Below are 21,004 nucleotides of genomic sequence, written 5' to 3'. Positions count from 1 at the left end.
AATTTTTTTTTGACATTCTCAGAAATTGTCAAGGTTCTGGAATAGAAAAAAATTGTCAAAAAATTCAATGCATAATGAAAAAAATTTAAAAATTGAAATCAGAGAATTAAAATAATTACCGGAATGGTAAGTTGAATAACGAAAATTGAAATTAAAATGAGTTAATTTGTCTACGAAAAAGTGTTCTGTGTTTTTTATTACAAGATTAATAGTTAACACAAAATTAAATTAAATAATTTGAGTTGAAAATTTAATTATGATAGATCTTAATGCCATACTTAAAATCAGTCATAGACACTGTCAATAAAACGAAATTGAATTTACACACTTGAATTGAAATATTTAGATTTTATGAGTGTTGCACAGCAATAATTTGAATTCAATCAGTTTCATAAATTTACTAATGAATATTGTAATTAGGATTCTATGGAATCTATTGAAAGTAGGAGAACCAATGCAACAGCGAAATTTCATTAAATGAGTCGTAAGATAAGAAATTTCATTAGTCTAGAGACATATATAGGCATGAAAATTAAAGCTGATTTGAAGAGCTTCCAGATGTATTTTATAGAAAGTCGATAAGTTATAATATTAAAAAAATATCGACGAAAGAATGAGTAAAAATATGAATTTTTGACATTTTCAAAATTTTGAAATGCTATAACTTCTAAACTAATCAACCGATTAAGCTCATTTTCCAACTCGATCAAGGTAGTCGATACTAAGTCTCGAAGCAATTGATTTAAGACCGTAGAGACAATCAAAGTGATAACCTGCATAGAATTAGTTTTGATAATATTTTGTTAACCTAAATGAGCTAACTCTTTCCGTTTAAAGCTAACATCTGGTTGAATTGGTGAACAATTTTTTCTTAAAAATTTTACAAAATTAAAATTAGCCATAACTTTTGAACTTTTTAACCGATTTGGCTCATCTTCGAACTCATCCAAGGTGATCGTCTATGAAATAAGTATACAAGAATTCATTAAAATCGGTCTAGAATTGTTGACACTATCGATGGAGAACGGCGCGTTATACATCGTATATATATATATATATATATATATATATATATATATATATATATATATATATATATATATATATATATATATATATATATATATATATATATATATATATATATTGAGACAATGTGAATTGTCTTCGTCGTCCTCAGCCTTGTGAAACTACACAAGTCATAGTGCCGTGGTCACATGACTAATTTTCACGTTGACGCATGACCGTAAGGATGAAGCGGGGACAGAGTTCAGAGGCGAGTCCCAGGCCCTCAATTATCGGTTAGACAACTTAGACTTCGATCTTGGATCTATTAGCGTTCAGAGTTATTCTAAATTAATTTTTGTTAGCTGGCAATTCTACTTGCATTATATCAATCTGTTACGATTCAATTTAATTATTATACTTTATATTTTACTGGCAACTTAGCTTGCGATTCTATTGTTTATTATATATTATTATTTTAGTATAAAATACGTTTAAGTTAATTAGCTTATCATTACGTTACCGCTGTTACATCTGTAGTATCAGCGTATTAATTATAAAGAATACAATCAGTGCGATAACCAACGCTTCCACGTGGCCATCCATTGTTATTTGGACCATATCGATTGTATTCTGCGAGAACATTTATTGTAAGTAATTGAAATTATTATAACTGGCAATAAACTTGCATACTTTCCTTTCTACCTACTATCTTTTATTCATATTCTAAAATACTGGTAAAATTATGTTATAAGATCCAATATTTATTGATTAAGCTGCATAAGATAATTGAAGTAATTATAAGAAATAATTTATAAATAATAAGCCGTGAGGTAAGTTGATGAATTTTCATATACGTTGTCGAGTTTGAATAAGTGCGGGTCTTTGCTTTGCAAGAACCCCAGCCCACTGCTCTGTCCAAGTGAAATAAAAATTTGTTAGAGGCCAGCCTAAGCCAGGGTTCAACCCGCGAATTCTGGTGGCTGCTGGTAAAAATCGCGAAAAGAAAAGCGATTTGTCTCAATATATATATATATATATATATATATATATATATATATATATATATATATATATATATATATATTTCAGACCGGTTGAAAGAAATCGACTATTTCTTTTTTTTTTTTTTTTTCAAAACTTGCAGTGTAATATCTTCCTAGTCATGATAAAAGATGCCTGTCAAAACGGAAGCTCATAATATCAATTTTGAAAAGTCGCTCATCGTAAATTCTTATTTTACGTTTAAATATCATGGAAAAAAAATTTTTGTAACTTTGGAATTTTACAACTCATTTTGGAATTAACATATCGGGGTGAGAGATAAATGTTTTTGATGGAAATTAGACGCTCTGAATAAATTGTCTCTTATGTTTCTTTTCTAAGTCCACTCCTTTAAAAGTAATTCGAGTTTAAAGTTCAACATGTAATCAATTTAACCTTTTTTTTCTTAAATTGTGGTATAATAATAAAACTCATCTTCAAAAAAATTATTTTACAATTTTTGAATGGTATAGGTAATAGCTTTAAGTTTAATACGATTATTTTCAGTTTATAAAATTTACGATTTTCACTTCAGCTATCAAAATTATGAACAATGAAATGCTACTAACAACAATTGAATATCAATAACCCAACAATGATATTTTAATAAAAAGACCACACTTATTCAGGAACAATTTTTTTTTTTTAATTAATTGAATATTCTTTTTGAAACAACTTTTTTCTATAAATTACAGTATAAAGGTCATTATAAAATAAATTAATGATTATTTAATTGTTTCTTCATTAAAATTTGGAAAACATTCCCTACAAACGACAGTTAGTCGTTTTTCCGAAAAATTATGTATATACAATTCAATTTTTTTTTAAACTTCAATGAGAGAATTAATTTCAAATTTTTTAAATGGAAAAGTCATTTATTTCTCATAGTAGAACTATAAAGATCTACTTTGTCACCGACGCTAAACTTGATAATTTAATATTTTCAGACAAATTTTTTTTTTCAATAATAATTTTGAAATATTCAAGAAAAATTAAGAAAAAAAGGTTAAATTAAATTACATGATGAACTTTAAACTCGAGTAACTTTTAAAGGAGTAGACTTAGAGAAAAAACATAACTGACAATTTATCTAGAGCGTTTAATATCCCTCAAAAATATTTAACTTTCACCCCGACATGTTATTTCCAAAATGAGTTGTAAAATTCCAAAGTTACAAAATTTTTTTTTCCATGATATTTGAACGTAAAATAAAAATTTACAATGAGCGACCTTTCAAAACTGATAATAAGAGCTCCCGTTTTCACCGGCTTCTTTTTCCATGACTAGGAAGATATTTCACTGCAGGTTTAGAAAAAAAAAAATAGTCGTTTTTTTGAACCGGTCTAATATACACTAGTCCCAAAATGTATATATACATACATACATATATAAATTTTTTAACGAATGGTATTTTTGAACTTTACTCAACTAATTATGATAGTTAATGACAAAATTCCTTGAAAAATCGACCATGAGGAGAAATACAATAGTTAGATTTTTAAAAAAAAGTTTGGAAAATTCAAAAGTGCACGCATCATAACGGTGATTCAAAAATACAAAATAATTTATTATTCAAATATTTAAATATTCTACTGAAGGAATTGGAATTAAATAAATAAATAAAAAATAAATAAACGGTATTGATTTTATCACTTTATTTCTATCATTACTTTTAGTTACTTGAATTTTAGAGTTCAATCTTTTGCGGTCCAATGAAAAACATACAACGCATGCGTGTACATATTTATCAGCCTGGGTAACAGCGCTCCAACACGGCCAAAGACTGAACGTCGTATAACCATAGAAATATACCTTTATTGACCAGTATTTTTCAATATTTTTTTTATTAATTATAATTAAACGACACTGAATTGAACCGTCATTTAAAATAGAAAATAATCCGATGTAATTCTGAAGCTAATAAAAAAGGAATGGTCCTGATTCGTTAAGTTTTTCGGGCGTAATCGTGGCACATCCACACGTACAGACATCCGGACGTCTACAAACAATTTTTTTAAATCAGATTTTTTTTAATATTAAACAAAATCTATGTGTTTTAACCACATCGAATATGATAGACAAATCATTTCTCTTGATAATGATGTACTTGTATTATCTTACAAACACAAAATATAGGCAACAGAGGCAATTGAAGTCTACAAAATCGCTTGAGTTGGGCATGTTGAGAGTAATGCACAACCTCAACGCTTCGCGTTCTGAGGCGTGCAAGAACCTACCTAAAAATGCAATCTGGCAGTCAGAATGGAAGGTCGATTTTTCGAAAATTTTTAGTACCCCCCTGATTTTTCGGTAGCTCAAGCTTAATTTAAAACGACGGCGGCCCTTGTACTTTTTTAATAAGGTTGTCATAGGGTAAAAACCCAATTAATATTAATAAATAATTATTATAATTGAAATGATCGACAGTTGTTGGTCAATAATCATCGCTATTTACCAAAATATATAATTTCTAATTTAACCATAGTTAGTTTAAGTTCCTCAGTCCCGAATGGGCCCTTTAAATATTACGGACAAGGGTGAGAGGTAATCGCCGCTCGGCGTCAATGGTCAGGTGACCTCGATATGAAGGGGTAGGCCCAGGATGGGTATAAAAGGGGCTGTTTTAGCCCAATAAGTTAGTTAACGGCAACTTTCCCTAGTGTTAACTAGCCTAGGAAAGACAGTGATAAGTGGCGGATCGCTCTTATCACTAGACCTAAATTGCTTGGTGGGTCGCCAGCACTAGAAGTCTATCTAGCGGTACAATTTTTGTCCCTTGGGAAGCGTGGCGGGTCGCTCGTTTCCTAGACAACGGAAAAACCAACGTTTGTCCAATCAAGGACGGTAGGGGATCAACCAGGAAGGCACGGCCTTTAGCCGGTGGCGCATGTACCCAAGGTAAACTTAAAAGGAGTCGTTGCAGGTTTCCCGACTCTTCATAAGTACTGCGATCCAGAGCATAATAGTCCAGGGGATTAACGAGTGTCAGTCCAGGGGACTTGTGTGTGTGTGTCCAGGGAACTCGTGTGTGTCTCAGTCCAGGTTACTCGTATGGGTGTTAACTCGTGTATGGTGGAAAACTGTGAATAAATAACTAAATTGATTTAAAATCTCGTGATAGTTTTTCTATATCCTTTTCCTTATTAATTAGAGAAAAACCCGGTACTGGAAGATCGAGCTAAAAACTTCCAGTGGCGCCGTTTCACGAGGCTGCTATAGTGACAGGTTCCAATCCAGTAGGAGAGGTTCCCCGTCATAAGGTTAAAGCCGATTTTTCGATACGAAATTTTTAATCTGCGCTTTAAATATTGTTAGTATTCTTATATATTTATAAATAAATGTACGAGCTATACTAATTTGATTGCGTATTACTAAAATCTCGGATTGACAAACTAGTTCCGAGTAAACGGGGTAAGAAACGAAAACATACATATGTCACAAAGTATGTGATGAAAACTTACATAATTCACGAACAATTCGAGATTTGTAAGTTAATGACAATTACCAAAAACGGTGCTAACCAATATTCAGAAATTTAGAAATGAAAATTTAAATAGTAAGCTTAAAAATTTTTTAAGGAATTGGTGATTCTATTCATTATAGATTAATAAACAAATAGATAAATAAACAAGTAACAGTTATAATTGATATTTTTTTTAATAATAAGTTTAAATACGAGAGAGGTTAAAGAGGTATAAGACACTGATATATTTATATATGTATATATGTAGACTTTGAAAATATAAAATATATGAAAGGTTAACAGATTATATTTTCCACAACAAAATATAACTGACGGAATTAGATTATAATGGAAAATACATAAATTATTCGGAATAAAAACAATTTTTTTCAAATTTTTTGATTCTGTCCAAACTAAAGACTATCAAATAATTGGAAAAAATAGCCGAAACATAAAGTTTAACGTAAAAAATTGAAGCTTGTTAAACAAGCTTTAAGATGCTTTTTACAGAAATTGTCTATGACTTTTAATTTTAAAGTTATTTGAACTTCAACAAGGAAGAACTGATTTTTTCGAAAAATCGTGAAAATTTCAAACAGCCATAACTTCTGAACTAATCGACCGATTCAGCCCATCTTCGAACTTGAACAAGGTAATCGCTTATAGAATGACTATGGAAAATTTCATCAAGATCAAATAAGAATTGTAGGCGCTATCGTGATGACAAGGCTGGTTGTATTGCATATATATATATATATATATATATATATATATATATATATATATATATATATATATATATATATATATCGTTTTAGGGTGATTCAAAAAATAACAATTTTTTTTTTCTTCTCGCAAATAGGTTCAAAAAAAAAGCTCTACAAAAAAAGTCTCTTATCATTTTTTGATAAATCCATTTGTTCATAAGTTAGTCGAGATTGAAGTTAAATTTATAATAAATTTTAAGATCTTGTTACTTTTCCGGTGAAACTATCCAACTTATCACAAAATATTAATAGGACCTACTTTGTAGACATTTTTATTTCCTACAAATTACTACCTATGAAATTTTTTCGAATTCCGCATTGTTTTCTAGTTATTTTCATTTTAATCTCAAGCTCTTAAAAAAAAATAATCTTCTGATCGACTCTAAGAGCTTGAGATTAAAATGAAAATAACTAGAAAACAATGCGGAATTCAAAAAAATTTTATAGGTAGTAATTTGTAGGAAATAAAAATGTCTACAAAGTAGGTCCTATTAATATTTTATGATAAGTTGGATAGTTTCGCCGGAAAAGTAACAAGATCTCATAATTTATTATAAATTCAACTTCAACCTCGAATAACTTATGAACAAATGGAGTTATCGAAAAATGATAAGAAACTTTTTTTGTAGAGCATTCAATTCCCTACAAAATATGTGTGTCGATTTTTTCTACTGTGCATCGTTAGCTAGTTATAAAAGTCAGAAGATGCAAAAAAAAATTTTTCCATGTTATTCTTATGGAAAATAGAAGAGTGCATGCGGAACCTCTTAATGTTAATATTAAGAGCTCTAATTTTCACAGGAGTTTCCTTATATCTAAATGAAAATTTTGAACCTGTTTGCAAGAAGAAAAAAAAAATTTGTTTTTTTTTGGAATCACCCTAATTTATATATATATATATTAGACCAGTTCAGAAAAATTAACTATTTTTAATTTTTTTTTTTTTTTCAAAACCCGCAGCGAAATACCTTCCTAGTCATGAAAAAAGAAGCACGTGAAAACGGGTGCTCTTAATATCAATTTTGAAAAGTCGCTCATCGTAAATTTCATAATTTCATAATTTTGATTCATAGTTCATAATTTTGATAGCTGAAGTGAAAATCGTAAGTTTTATAAACTGAAAATAATCGTATTAAACTTAAAGCTATTACCTATACCATTCAAAAATTGTAAAATAATTTTTTTGAAGATGAGTTTTATTATTATACCACAATTTAAGAAAAAAAAGGTTAAATTGATTACATGTTGAACTTTAAACTCGAATAACTTTTAAAGGAGTGGACTTAGAAAAGAAACATAAGAGACAATTTATTTAGAGCGTCTAATTTCCATCAAAAACATTTATCTCTCACCCCGATATGTTAATTCCAAAATGAGTTGTAAAATTCCAAAGTTACAAAAATTTTTTTTCCATTATATTTAAACGTAAAATAAGAATTTACGATGAGCGACTTTTCAAAATTGATATTATGAGCTTCCGTTTTGACAGGCATCTTTTATCATGACTAGAAAGATATTACACTGCGGGTTTTGAAAAAAATAACAGTCGATTTTTTTGAACTGGTTTAATATATATATTAGACTGATTATAAAAAATCGGCTATTTTTGGTTTTCTTCATTATATCGAAAATATTGTTGGAAATGAAGAAAAAAAATCTGGGCGTCGGTTGACCCTGCGGGCCAGCCCCAAAACTTCCCGCTGTTTTTGACCTTAAAGAGCTCGAAAACATTAGTGTAGATATATTTTTGAGCTCTTCGAGCTCGAAAATGATATCACATGCAATTGTTTTTTTACGATTTTTTCAAGTTCTAACAAGTTACCTGTTATGCTGAAGTTTGAAAATTTAAGAATCGAAAATCATCAATGAAGCGGTTTTTAAAATTTAGTTCCTGATTATGTTCAGTAAAATAAGTGTATTGAGGCAGAAATCGATGTCAGGGATCAAAATCAGGATTTAAAGAAGTTTTGACTCATGTAATGTAACCGGGAACTTTGAATTTTCCGTGCTTAAGTGCCATGATTTTCTATCATGTGCACGGTCGATATAATCTATTACTGCCCCAGGGTTATCCGGGGTAGAGTGCGACTGTCGTCCCGCGCGGAAATCGTAGGGGCTTGTCTGTCAGTCCCACTTAGTGATAAGTAGGGGTAGCTAAGTTTCCGGAAGTTGCCGAATTCGGTCGAGTGGGTGTACAATTATAAGTGAAGAGACAACCCAGGCCGAGGGACACAACCGGACAAGACGCCGAACAACGAAGACGCTCTTCATCAGTCGGGTAATTAATTAATTTTAGACTTGGATTCTTTGTGGAACCAAGCGATAATTGTATTAACTATTATTGATACCAGGCCGTTAGCCGGTACCTTTGATATCACAATATTAATTATTTGGAAAAGCAGGTGAAGGAGCCAGCACCCCAAAAATAACGGAAAGGACAAGTAATAAAGAGGAAAATAAGACGAGAGACAACCGGAGGACGAGACGAATAAGACGACAACCAGAGAGCCTGACGACAGCAAACACAACAGGATAAAGAAATCAGGTATTAATTAAATTAATTATTTTAGGCCGAAGCCAAAATATTAATTTAATTTACAAATACTTAGTCGTTCGTCAAGGTATCCGCGTCTAGGCCCATATTTAATTAATTAGTCGTAAAATTAATTTATCAATAAAAATTAAGCCAGACGGTTGTCTAACCGGGTCCAGGCCCAATTGCCGGGTCCAGGGCGTTGTCTTAAAATTCCAGGCTGTCGCCGGAGTTATATGCGTCGTAGAAATTTCTAGGCCGATGAGCCAGAATTTTCCATAGTTAGTCCGCGTTGTTATAAATTAAATTATTAATTAAAATAATTAAATTAACTAAATCAATTATTAATTAAAATAATTAATCGGACCAAATTAATAATTAAAGTAAATTAAAAATGAATAAAATTAGTTAATAAAATTATTATAAAATATACTCGGCATAAAGAAAAATCTATAAGTAAAAGTCAGAAAAGTTGAGTGTTGAGTCAGGATCAGAATTGAGACTTTATTAACTAAACTTAAAATGTTAATTCTCGTGGAATTGAATCAGTATTATATGAAAGACTAATAGTAGTTGTTATGAAGGAGTCAATTCAAAATTAATTAATTAATAATCATAATTCTTCTCAAAAATCAATTAATTAATTTATTAAGTGTGTGGCGGGAAAAGCCATCTTAAATTCAGTGTGCGTGAAGAAAGGTCCAGGGGACTTGAGTGCAGTATGTGTGTTGGAAATAAATTTTAAACGTGTAAATAGTTAAAAAATAATTCGGAAGGTAACCGATTTTAATTGTAAGTCCAAAGGTAGTTGGCAATGTTTTAATCGAGTGTGTGAGAGTGTGATGCCAAGGTAGTGGCTATGTAGATTAAGTAAATTAAGTCGCCAAAGGTTATTGGTAGGATTTTATTAGGTCGATTGTTATAAGGTAAATGGTCAAAGGTTATAAGGTCAAAAGGACAATAGTCATAAGGTCTAAATGTTATAAGGTATTAGGTCTAATAGTTATAAGGTACAAGGTCAAAAGTTATAAAATTATAAGGTTTTAATTGGAAAAAAAAAATTATCCTTCCTCTTCCTTCTCTTACAATTAAATTTTACACCGACCCTGAGCATTAAGAACCGGTTCTGGAAGACCGTTTAATCCTTCCAGTGGTGCCCTTAAAAGGAAATTAAGGACGACCAGAGTAGCAGCACAGCCCTGTTATAGTAAGAAACAATAAAATATGAAATATCCGATAAAAATATTAAAAACTACGTTTTATCGATTTTTTTGTTGATAATATGATTTAAACTAAAAACTAAGTTCGATGACATTATATGATCAAAAGAAACCATAAAAAAGATGAGTTGGTATGATATCAGGCATATTTTGTTACGTTATATTATGATTTATCCGGAAAAAATAACGTAAAATGTTATTTTTTTGACTTTTCAACGCCGATATCTTTTGAACTAATCAATCGATTTTGATAGTTGACGTGGAAATCGGCGCGTTTTATCGAATTCTAGAGCTGATTAAAAGTTGAAATCGATCGCGTCAGCGGCTTCGAAAATATTAAAAAAAACCGTTTTTCACCATTTCTTTCTCCCGCGATAACTCTCGAACAAATTATCCGATTTTGATGTTTGAGGTGGCAATCGACGCGTTTTATTAAGTACTAGAGCTGATTAGATTTTGAAGTCGATCGTATGTCGTTTTTGAGGAATCAATAAAAAACAAAAAAAAAAGTTTTTTTTTCGTAATTCGCAAATATTTTCGAGTCTATTCTATCAAATAATCTGAAATTTTCAGAAAAGTTGATGGCCAACAAGCTCTTTCGATCGCCACCTCAACCATCCAAATCGATTAATTAGTTCAAAAGTTACAAAGAGTTTACACACACACACACACACACACACACACACACACACACACACACACACACACACACACACACATACATACATACATACACACACTCGGACATCATTCTGAAAATAGTCAGAATAGCTTCCTAGGACCTCAAAACGTCGACATCTGATGAAAACTCGATTTCCGAAAATCGGGGTGAAAACAATAACTTCCCGAAATTTTTGAAAATCGTCGATTTTCAAAGCGGGAAGTTAAAAAAATACTGTGAAAGTTTGACCTCTTAATATTAATATTAACAGCTGCCGCATCGCCATTTTCAATTTCCTGTTTAAATAACATGGGAAAATTTATTTTTTAAGCTTTAGAATTTTGTAGCTCACTGTGGGAAGAATACTTTCGAATGTCAAAGACCGAGCTTGATGGGAAATTCGACGCTCTATAAAAAAGGTCTCTTAGAATTGTTCAATTTTTTTATTTCTTTACAAGTTATTCGAAGTTACAGTTAGATTGATGATAAATTTTTACAGGTTTTAAATTTTTTGGACGCAGCTATCAACTTAATCGGAGAATTTAATAGGATATTTTTTGTAGAGCATTTTATTTCCTACTAGCTGACCCGGCAAACTTCGTTCTGCCTCAATCGATTGTAGAGCAAAATAAAAAAATTAACTCTGTTTTGGTTTCCACTGTATAAAAGTGGTGTATTACCGTACGATGGATGGTGTGGCTCAATAAATTATAGATCAAATTGAACGGTATATAGTACAGTGCCGGATAGCTCAAATGGTAGAGCACTTGGTGCGATACTGACATGGTCTGGGCTTGATTCACAGTTCAGGCTATCTATATTTTTGTCAATTTATCTATAAATTGTTTTATTGAGAAGGTTTGCATGTTTAGGTTTCTACTATATTGAATTGGCCTATTACCGTACGATGGACGGTGTCGCTCAATAACTTATAGATCAAATTGAACGGAGTATATTATAGTGACAAATAGCTTGACTGGTAGATCACTCGGCGTGATACCGACATGGTCTGCGGTCGATTTCCAGTTCGGGCTATCTATAAGGCATTAAACGCCAAATCCGACACCATTAGCTTTTGAACCTCGGATTTTTTTGAAACTTTTTTATCCTTCAGCATAGGTTGAAAGAGGCCTTCATGATTTTTTTTCAAATTTTTTCCTTTAACCGTTTGCGAAATATCGAATGTAAAAAAATGAAGAGATTTTTTTTTCAAATGCCTGTAACTTAGCGAAAAGTGGTTTAAACCAAATTTTTAAAGAGTCAGAAAATGTTTGTTTTTAGGTATTTTTTTGATAAAAAATGTCAAAAAAAAATTTTAAACCACACTTTTATTGAAATCGTGACTTTTAAGTATAATTTGTCGATTTACAAAAAACACGTACTGATCAACATCCCTCATAATTTTTGCACAGCAAACTGTTACCTATTCTACAACTTTTCCAGCTATGCTCATAATGGGACAACGATGGGATCTATTTTTTTTTTTTTTTTTGATTTTTTAAATTTCATATTTCACTCTACTTTTAAGAAAAATGTCTTAAAATAATAGTGTAAAATGAGCGAATAAACTAAAATGGATCTGGTTTAGGCGTGAGGAATTAAACAATTAAAAATTACACAGTTTTATCGAGAAATTAATTAGATATTTATTTACACTATGTACACTGAAAAATTGCAAAAATTGTATTTAATAGCAAATGCGACAAAACAGACACGCGATAGCGAATGCAACTTTAGTGATAAGATTCACGTATATAATTTACATGTGGTCAGAGCGATTATCTAAGCGGCAATTATTTATAATATAATTATAAATCACAATTAATTAATTTACTCTCAGTAAATAGCAGCCTTAGTATACTGACTAAATAAAGATAGAAATTAGCGTAGCGGGTTGATTTAATATCACACAAGAATAAACAAGCGAAGCGGTTTCAAGAGCACGAGGTAACAAGTAGCGAAGCACGTTGTAGAATCATAGATGGTAGCGTCGTTGAGTCGTCGAAAAGCTTGGTGTCGACGTGGCAGCCTTGCTGCATATAACGAATTTTCTCATTGGCTTAAAAGAGCGCCAACAGGTAGCAGTTGATAGCGAACTCTCTCATTGGCTGACCAATATAAAATGCATTATGTGATTGGCCAACTTGTAGCGGGTTCTCAAGACGTCTTGACACGGTCCTGAGTTAAAAATTGTATGTACCGGGCCCAAATAGCAAGTGACCCGGCATTATTCTGACCTTCAGTCAGTAGCGAGTTCGGCAACTCCCGGACTTAGCGGAAATGCACGAAGCTTGATTCAAATCAGTCAAGCTCGTGACTGAACAAATAGCATGCTCAGAATTTACTGTTAATAATTATCTGACACAACTATCATTTTAACATTTTATTTAAAAAAAAAAACTGGAATATGAAATTAAAAATATTACAAAAAAAAATTGATTCCATCGCTGTCCTATTATGAGCATATCTGGAAAATTTGTGGAATAGGTGACAGTTTGCCGTGAAAAAGGGATATCGATCAGTACGTGTTTTTTTGTAAATCGACAGTTTATCCGAAAAAGTTTAAATTTCAATAAAAGCGTGGTTCAAATAAATATCTTAGATAAAAATTCCGTAAAAATAACACTAACTCTTATCTAGCGCCCAAACTATCGATAATGGATAAAAAATGTAGACAACAACTTTATAGGAAATTTTATGCCCTACAATTTTTGCAATCAAACAATTTGTCGTAACTCTTGAAGTTTAGTAACTACAGCTTCTTAAATTGTAAAATCAGGGAAAAATATATTTTCTACGTCTCCAAAAATTAATTTAATAGATCTACGTGAAAAAGTCGAACCCGGAAATTGTATGTCATCGGACTTACTAAAATCTAACGGCAGTATAATTTCTAAAACCAATTAATCTACAGATAGTATTGGTTTTGTAAGTCTCATATGTTTAGAAAACTTTTTTTAAACTATTTGAGTAACTTGATTATTTATGTTGGGTCTAAAATTCATGCACAACTTATGTAGTATCAGTATTCCTCTCACAATTTTTTGTTTCAACTTTTTCACATAGATCTAATAAATTAGTTCTTGGAGACGTAAAAATTGAAAAAATTTAATTTCGATGATTTTAGAAATTCAAAAAATTTTTGAGCGACTTCTAAAAAATTTTGTATCGAGTTGAAACTTCAACAGGAGTTGAAACTTCAACAGGAGTTGAAACTTCAACAGCTCTTCAAATACATCAAACTAACGTTTTCTAATGTAAGCTTCGAAAGAAAAAAATTCAAAAAAATTGCCACCCTAATATATATACGGGGAATTTTACGCTCAAAAATTCCATATATTTATTTGACAAAGCGCAAAGCATAAAACCATAGTTAATATAAAATTTTTGAAAGAACACGGAAATAATTAAAAACGTTTGTAATACTGTTTCGTCGCGTTTTCGAATAATTATACGGAATTTTTGAGCTCCTGTAATGGTCTTAGCTATATTGAATAGCAAATCTAATTTTTTTTTTGCTTCGAAATAATTGCTTCTTAATAAATAAAAACGTTTATTATAACTGCTTATAAATAGCATCGACTTTTACTTAATGTTTTTAAATTCCTACTCAGAACAAAAAAATATTTAAATCAATATATAATATGCAAGAAAAACAAGTATACAGTGTCAAAAATCGGTACTGATAATAATTTATAGCGAAAAAAAAATTTTATCAATTTTTAAAAATCGAAAAAAAAAAATAGTAATTATGGAAGGCCCACTACCGGACCGAGCTCAAAAGTTGCAAAATGCATAGAACTTTAAGATAGAAAATTTTCAAGAAAATCAGAGGATCCATCTTTTTTTAAAAACACAGTTGAACACTTAAAATCCAAAAATCTCGATTAAAAAAATTTCGTACATTTGTTTTGTATTTTTTCCTGTAAAGGCTATCTAAAATCAGAAATTTTGAAAAAAAAAACATTGAATTTCGACCATTATTACGAAAGTTGTGATCAAAAAACCATAAAAAGAGCGGTTTTATCTAAAATTCAATATTTTTCGAACCATTGATCAAAAAAATTTCAAAGTTTACCAGAAAACCTCTTTTGAGGGGTACTAAAAAGTACCAAAAAATAAAGAAAATCAGAAAAATTAATTTTTGAAACCGTCCGATTTGGCGTGGAATGCCCCATACATATATATATATATATATATATATATATATATATATATATATATATATATATGTACATGTTGTAATGATTGGTATTTTTGAACCCTACTCCACCAATTATGATGGGTAATGACAAAATTCCTTGAAAAGTCGATCATGAGGACAAATACAATAGTTAGATTTTAGAAAAATCTACCTAAAACAAAACGTCACCAAATATGAGCTCTTAATTCCAATGCTAAGTACCTACTATTCGAATTTGAATTTTTTCCATTTAAAATGCATGTTTAATTTTTTTTTTCTTTAATTTCTAATGCTGAGCCACTTTTCATGATATTGAAAAATGTGTTGTTGGATCTTGCAGGAGAATCCATGTTCTTCAAATTTGCTCTGGGGTTTTTTAATGTAGCTCACACTGGTTCACCAGTAAGAGCTATCAAACTAATTTTTTAGAAGAAAATGGTGATTTTTTCATATTTTAGGACGAACCGCCAAGTGTAGGAAAACAAAGTGAACATATATTTGACGAAAATTTCATCCTCTTCAAAGAAGGTCCTTAGGCTTAAGTTACTCCGATCAATAGTTTATGAGTTGCAGTAATTTTTATAATTAAAAATGTCAAAAATTGACACAAAATGGCAAGTAATTATAATTAAATACAACTTTTCGATTCTTAATTTCCATATTTTCGTATATTATGAAATTGATTTATATTGATTCTGATAGTTGACATGTAATAAAACTCAAAATAACAAATAAATTAATCAAAAAAAGAGAAGTTAAATTATAACGCATACTATGCAATTTTTTAATATTTTTGAAGTATTAGAGGAAAATATCTATGTAAGGTATCTTATTTATGAAAAAGAAGAAAAAATAGTTTCATCGTGTATGAAAGACTAATTTTTGTTATTTGTTCACTACATCTCTGTCAGAGCCTTTGTGGGAGCTTTAATTATAATCATCGTCTACTACATTTACGCTAAGCATGTACGAGTAAAAATTGCTAATTGCTTTTTTTTTTTTGTTTAAACAACTTAAATAGATATTTTCCTTCAATACTTCAAAAAGTTTAAAAAATTGCTCACTTCACGTTATAATTGAACTTTTCTTGTTTTTCGATCAATTAATTTGTTGTTTGGACTGATAACAAGTCAACTATCAGAATAAATATAAATCGAGTTCATAATATACGGAAAAATGACGAAAAAATCATCAATCGACAAGGTAAATTGAAGTATCATCATTTGCAATTTTTTTATCATTTTCTACTTTTTTAATAATAAAAATTACTGCAACTCATATACTATTAGTCGGAGCAACTTGGGTCTAAGGATCTATTTTAAAGAGGATGCAATTTCCTTTAAATATTTGTTCATCTTGTTTACCTATACTTAGCGGTCCGTCCTGAAATATGAAAAAATCACGATTTTCTTCAAAACATTTGGTTCAATGACTCTTACTGGTGAACCAGCGTGAGCTACATTAAAAAACCCAACAGCAATTTTGAAAAGCATGGAATCCTCTACAAGGTTCAACAATTCGTTTTTGAAATTAAGAGCTCATCTTTAGCGAGAATTTTTTTTTCTTCATGTCAATTGAGATTTTGCTTGAGCACTTGCGAAAAACTTGTGAAAATGAATCACTCTAATATATGGGGCATTCCACACCGAATTGGACAGTTTGAAGAATTTTAATTTTTAATTTGCGTTATTTTTTGATATTTTTTAGTACTTATCAAAACATTCATCTTCCTAAATTTTGAGTTTAATTTATCGTTGGTTCAATAGATATGAAATTTTCAAGAAAACCGCTCTTTTCATGGTTTTTTGCAGATAACTTTTTGAAAAATATTTTAAATAAAAAAACTCAAAGAATAAAAAAGTTTCGTTATTCCATTTACTTTTACAAAAAAAAATACAAATAATTTTTTAGAATTATTTTTCTACGTTATTTTTAAGTTTTAAAATTTTAAAGTCGTTTTCTGAAAATTATGCATATTTTGATTTTCCTGAAAATTTGTGTCAACAAACTACTATCTATTCCACAACTTTTCAGGTAGTTTCGGTCGTGGGACCTCCGTGGCTACTATTTTTTTTTTATTATTAAAAATCGAAAAAATTTTTTTTCGCTATGAATTATAGTCCGTACCGATTTTCGACACTGTACATTTGTTTTTCTTACATATTAAAAATTGATTTCGATATTTTTTTATTCTTAGTAGGGATTTTAAAGCGGTAAATAAAAGTTAACGCTATTTATGAGCAGTTTGTAATGCACTTTCGTCGCTTTTTCGAATAATTATATTACATTTTTGAGCTCCTGTAATGGTCTTAGCTGAAATATATGGCAAATCTAATGTTTCTTTAGCTTCGAAATAGTTGCTTCTCATTAAATCAAACCATTTATTATAACTGCTCATAAATAGCATTAATTTTTCTTACCGCTTTTGAATCCCTACTAAGAACAAAAAAATATCGAAATCAATTTCTAATATGTAAGAAAAACGAGTGTACAGTATCAAAAATCGGTACGGACAATAATTTACACTGAAAAAAAATTTTTTCAATTTGTAATAATCGAATAAAAATAGTAGCCACGGAGGCCTCACGACCGGAACCACCTGAAGAGTTGTGGAATAGATAGTAGTTTGGTGACACAAATTTTCAGGAAAATCAAAATAAGCATGATTTTCAGAAAACGACTATAAAGTTTTAAAACTCAAAAATAACGCGGAAAAATTTTTCTAAAAAATTATTTGTTTTTTTTTTATTTTTTAAAGTACATAGAATAATGAAACTTTTTTATTCTTTGAGTTTTTTTATTTAAAATATTTTTCAAAAAGTTATACGCAAAAAACCATGAAAAGAACGGTCTTTTTTTTAAAATTTCATATCTTTTGAACCAATAATAAAAAAAATCTCAAAATTTAGGAGGATGAGTTTTTTGATGAGTACTAAAAAATATCAAAAAATAACGCAAATTAAAAGTCGAAATTTTTAAAACCATCCGACTTAGCGTGGAATGCCCCATTTATATATACACGGAAAAAACTCATCATGCATGATCATGTTTTCATCTCATGCCTGAATATTGGCCAGCCATGAGCATGCATGATCATGGCTGGTCAAGCATGATTGTGCTTTTTCATGCACGATCACGCATGCTCATGGCTGGCCAATATTCAGGCATGATCAGGCGTGAGGAAGCACAATCCTTCAAATTATTAAAAAAAATATAAATAATGGGAAGTCAATCTGGAATTAGCTCATTTTGTGAGTATTATTGTGTACATAATGTTTATCCGTTGGAAAATACTTTTGAAATTTTACCCGCGACAGGTCGTGAACCCACGACCGTCATGTTAGAAAGCACGCCCGCTGTCCACTAGACTGAACTATCTTATTCAGTTTACGACGATTTTTAACATCCTTTGAAACCTTAGGGTTATAAAATATAATATATTATTTGAACTCGATCTTGATTCGGTTATTAAATCTTTTCTGAATAATGAACGAAAAGAATTGTAGTTATCAATTACGAGCAAATTTAAAAATTACATTAATCTTAATTATTAATTTGAAAAATAGCAATTATATTGACTTTCATTATCAATTTGGCAAGAATTTATTATTTCATTTCTTTAATTAATTCAAAAAAAAAATTTTGAATTAAATTTATTTAAATTATTTTTCAGAAAGAACGATTGGTTTTCGTTATTAATTGAACCAAACATTATAAATTAAATATCTTTGATTATCGATTTAAAAATAATGATTTTAACTACTATCGTCAATATAGAAATAAATGTTTAATTATTCGAAAATATTCATAAAAAATATATAATTATTCTTAATTAAAAACCTCAATAAAATCCGATCGAAGCTCGATCGGATTTTAATCGAATTCAATCGGTTCAATCGGAGATTTTAATCATACATTTTGATTAAATTATTTACAATGTTTGACCGTGCATGATTCATGCATGACCCATGCTTGAGCATGCTCACCCTTGCCTGAATCATACATGATCATGCATGCTGATTTTTTCCCAGACAATTAATCTGAATTAAATAAATAATAAAATAAAAAGAAAACAATAATTATAAATAATCTAACAGTTTTTATTAACGACTAACTTTCATTTATGAATATGAACGAGTATGCTTAGTCATGGATGATCAAGCCTGAATATACATAAACATTTTTTACTATTCGCATATGACCGTGGAAGATTAAGGTCGACCATGCATAGCCTTGTACGATCATGTCTGCGCCATGCATGATCATGGATGATAGAGCATGCTCAACCATGACCTTTCTCGAGGGATTACATCTCTGAATACAATTATTTCTAACATAAGTCATGAGCAAGCTTGATCTAGAATGAGTCATGCATGATCATGCTTGATCACGAATGAGTCATGTCTGGTCATGAATGAGGCATGCAGGATCAAGCCTAAATTATGCATGAATCATGCACGGTCAGGCATGAATCCTGCATGATCATCCATGATCATGCATGGTGATTTTTTCCCGGGTATATATATATGTATATATATTTATATATATATATATATATATATATATATATATATATATATATTTATATACATATATATATATATATATATATATTTACTTATTTATTTATTTATCTATTTATTTAGACCATCTTAACCATGAAAGAGGTTTCGCTACAATTGTGACCTTATGTCTGTGAGGCTCACACGATTTTTCCTCAATTTAAAGACAAATTTTCTTTTGTTCTAATATTTGAATGAAATTCACTTGGTCATACATAGTTTTTTATGTTTCGTATACTGTTACATTCTTTGAACTCACAATTAAGTAATAGTAAACATGACAGATATTAATTTCAAAAGTGTTGACAGTAGACGATTTCAAGTCATCAGTCGGCAATTGTTTTATTGATGACATGCAGAGACAACAACTGAAGGTTTAAATACCGAAAACATAGTGAGAAAGAGAGATATCGAGAAAGAATGAAGTGAGCTGAAAATACTGCTATAGTTTGGAATGTGTAGGTAACTGATTAAAGCTGGATTTTCTCTTAGTTCAAAAAATATGTATTTTCGGAATCTTTATAAGATTATAGCCTAATAAAAATCGTTTGCTACTTCACAAACTGATGTTTAGCTCTATAGCAATCATGAAATTGTTATCAAATTATTGATTCAAATGTTTCAATGATAAGAGAGAAACAAAATCTAGATACGAATTTCATTCTTCTAAATTATTAAGTTCTGTTAAAATTGGACAAAAAATAGTTTTCATGTGCTCAATACTAGAGCAATATTTATAGGAGGGTTGTCAATAGATTTATGTAATAATACTTTACGTTAAAAAATATCAAATATTTTCCTTACCGTCCAGTGCTCACAGATGCATTATGATTAGAAAATGATCCTCCACCATAACGATAAGATCTGCTTTTTCTATAGTACGACATTTTGAAACCTGCTGTTGTAATAAAATAATAAAACTATGCTATGATAAAAAAAAAGAAAACTACAATATTATTAAGAAAACGAGAATAATTTATTTTTCGAAACACATATACGAATAGCGTCGGAATCACGAAGAGAATTACTGTTCTCACTGTGCAAAGTGATAAAGCAAACTGAGTAAACTAGAGACCGAAGTATAATAATAGATTTTCTCTACATCAGGTTCCTCCGAAATCTATATATAAAATTATTTAGCTATTCAAATATGAATGATTTTTCTATGTTTCTATACACTTAAGAAGAACCCACATGTGACTTTGAAACTCGCGACTTGAGTGAATTTATCCTGTAAAATTTGTATTGATCTTAGAGTGTGTTTTCAACCATGTTAAATTCTTTAATACCTGTTCCAAAAAAGTTATCGATATAACTGAAAATTTCTTATTCTTAATTAATGTTGACGAAACTTTCTGTCGACAATTTACAAGAATTATATAGTTACAACATCAATTACCGTGCTTTTTTCTGCAAATATTTTTTTTTCTGTAGTGTATGTAAGAATTTTATTGTAGGCAATAAAAGGAACTTAATTTTCAATATTTAAGTACTTAATTCTAATTTTAAGAGGTTGCGATCAAGTATTCATATTTTCACAATTAAGTGCATCAGTAACATCACTTC

At 30.0% G+C, this 21,004-nt stretch overlaps 1 protein-coding gene across 1 annotated transcript in view; it reads right to left on the bottom strand.

Annotated features, from left to right (window-relative positions):
* The window catches only part of LOC103573741 (putative protein kinase C delta type homolog), a 435,992-nt gene extending 415,515 nt beyond the window's left edge, over window positions 1-20,477 (bottom strand). Inside the window, exon 1 of the mRNA XM_053739097.1 lies at window positions 20,243-20,477. Coding sequence (XP_053595072.1) covers window positions 20,243-20,325 — 83 coding nt within the window. The 5' untranslated portion in view covers window positions 20,326-20,477. The remainder of the gene's footprint in view (window positions 1-20,242) is intronic.
* Window positions 20,478-21,004: the final 527 nt, after the last annotated feature.

Source organism: Microplitis demolitor, chromosome 1, assembly GCF_026212275.2.
Source record: "Microplitis demolitor isolate Queensland-Clemson2020A chromosome 1, iyMicDemo2.1a, whole genome shotgun sequence".
NCBI classification, from domain to species: domain Eukaryota; kingdom Metazoa; phylum Arthropoda; class Insecta; order Hymenoptera; family Braconidae; genus Microplitis; species Microplitis demolitor.
The sequence above is the reverse complement of the archived record's forward strand: the minus strand, read 5'-3'. Positions and strand labels throughout refer to the sequence as shown.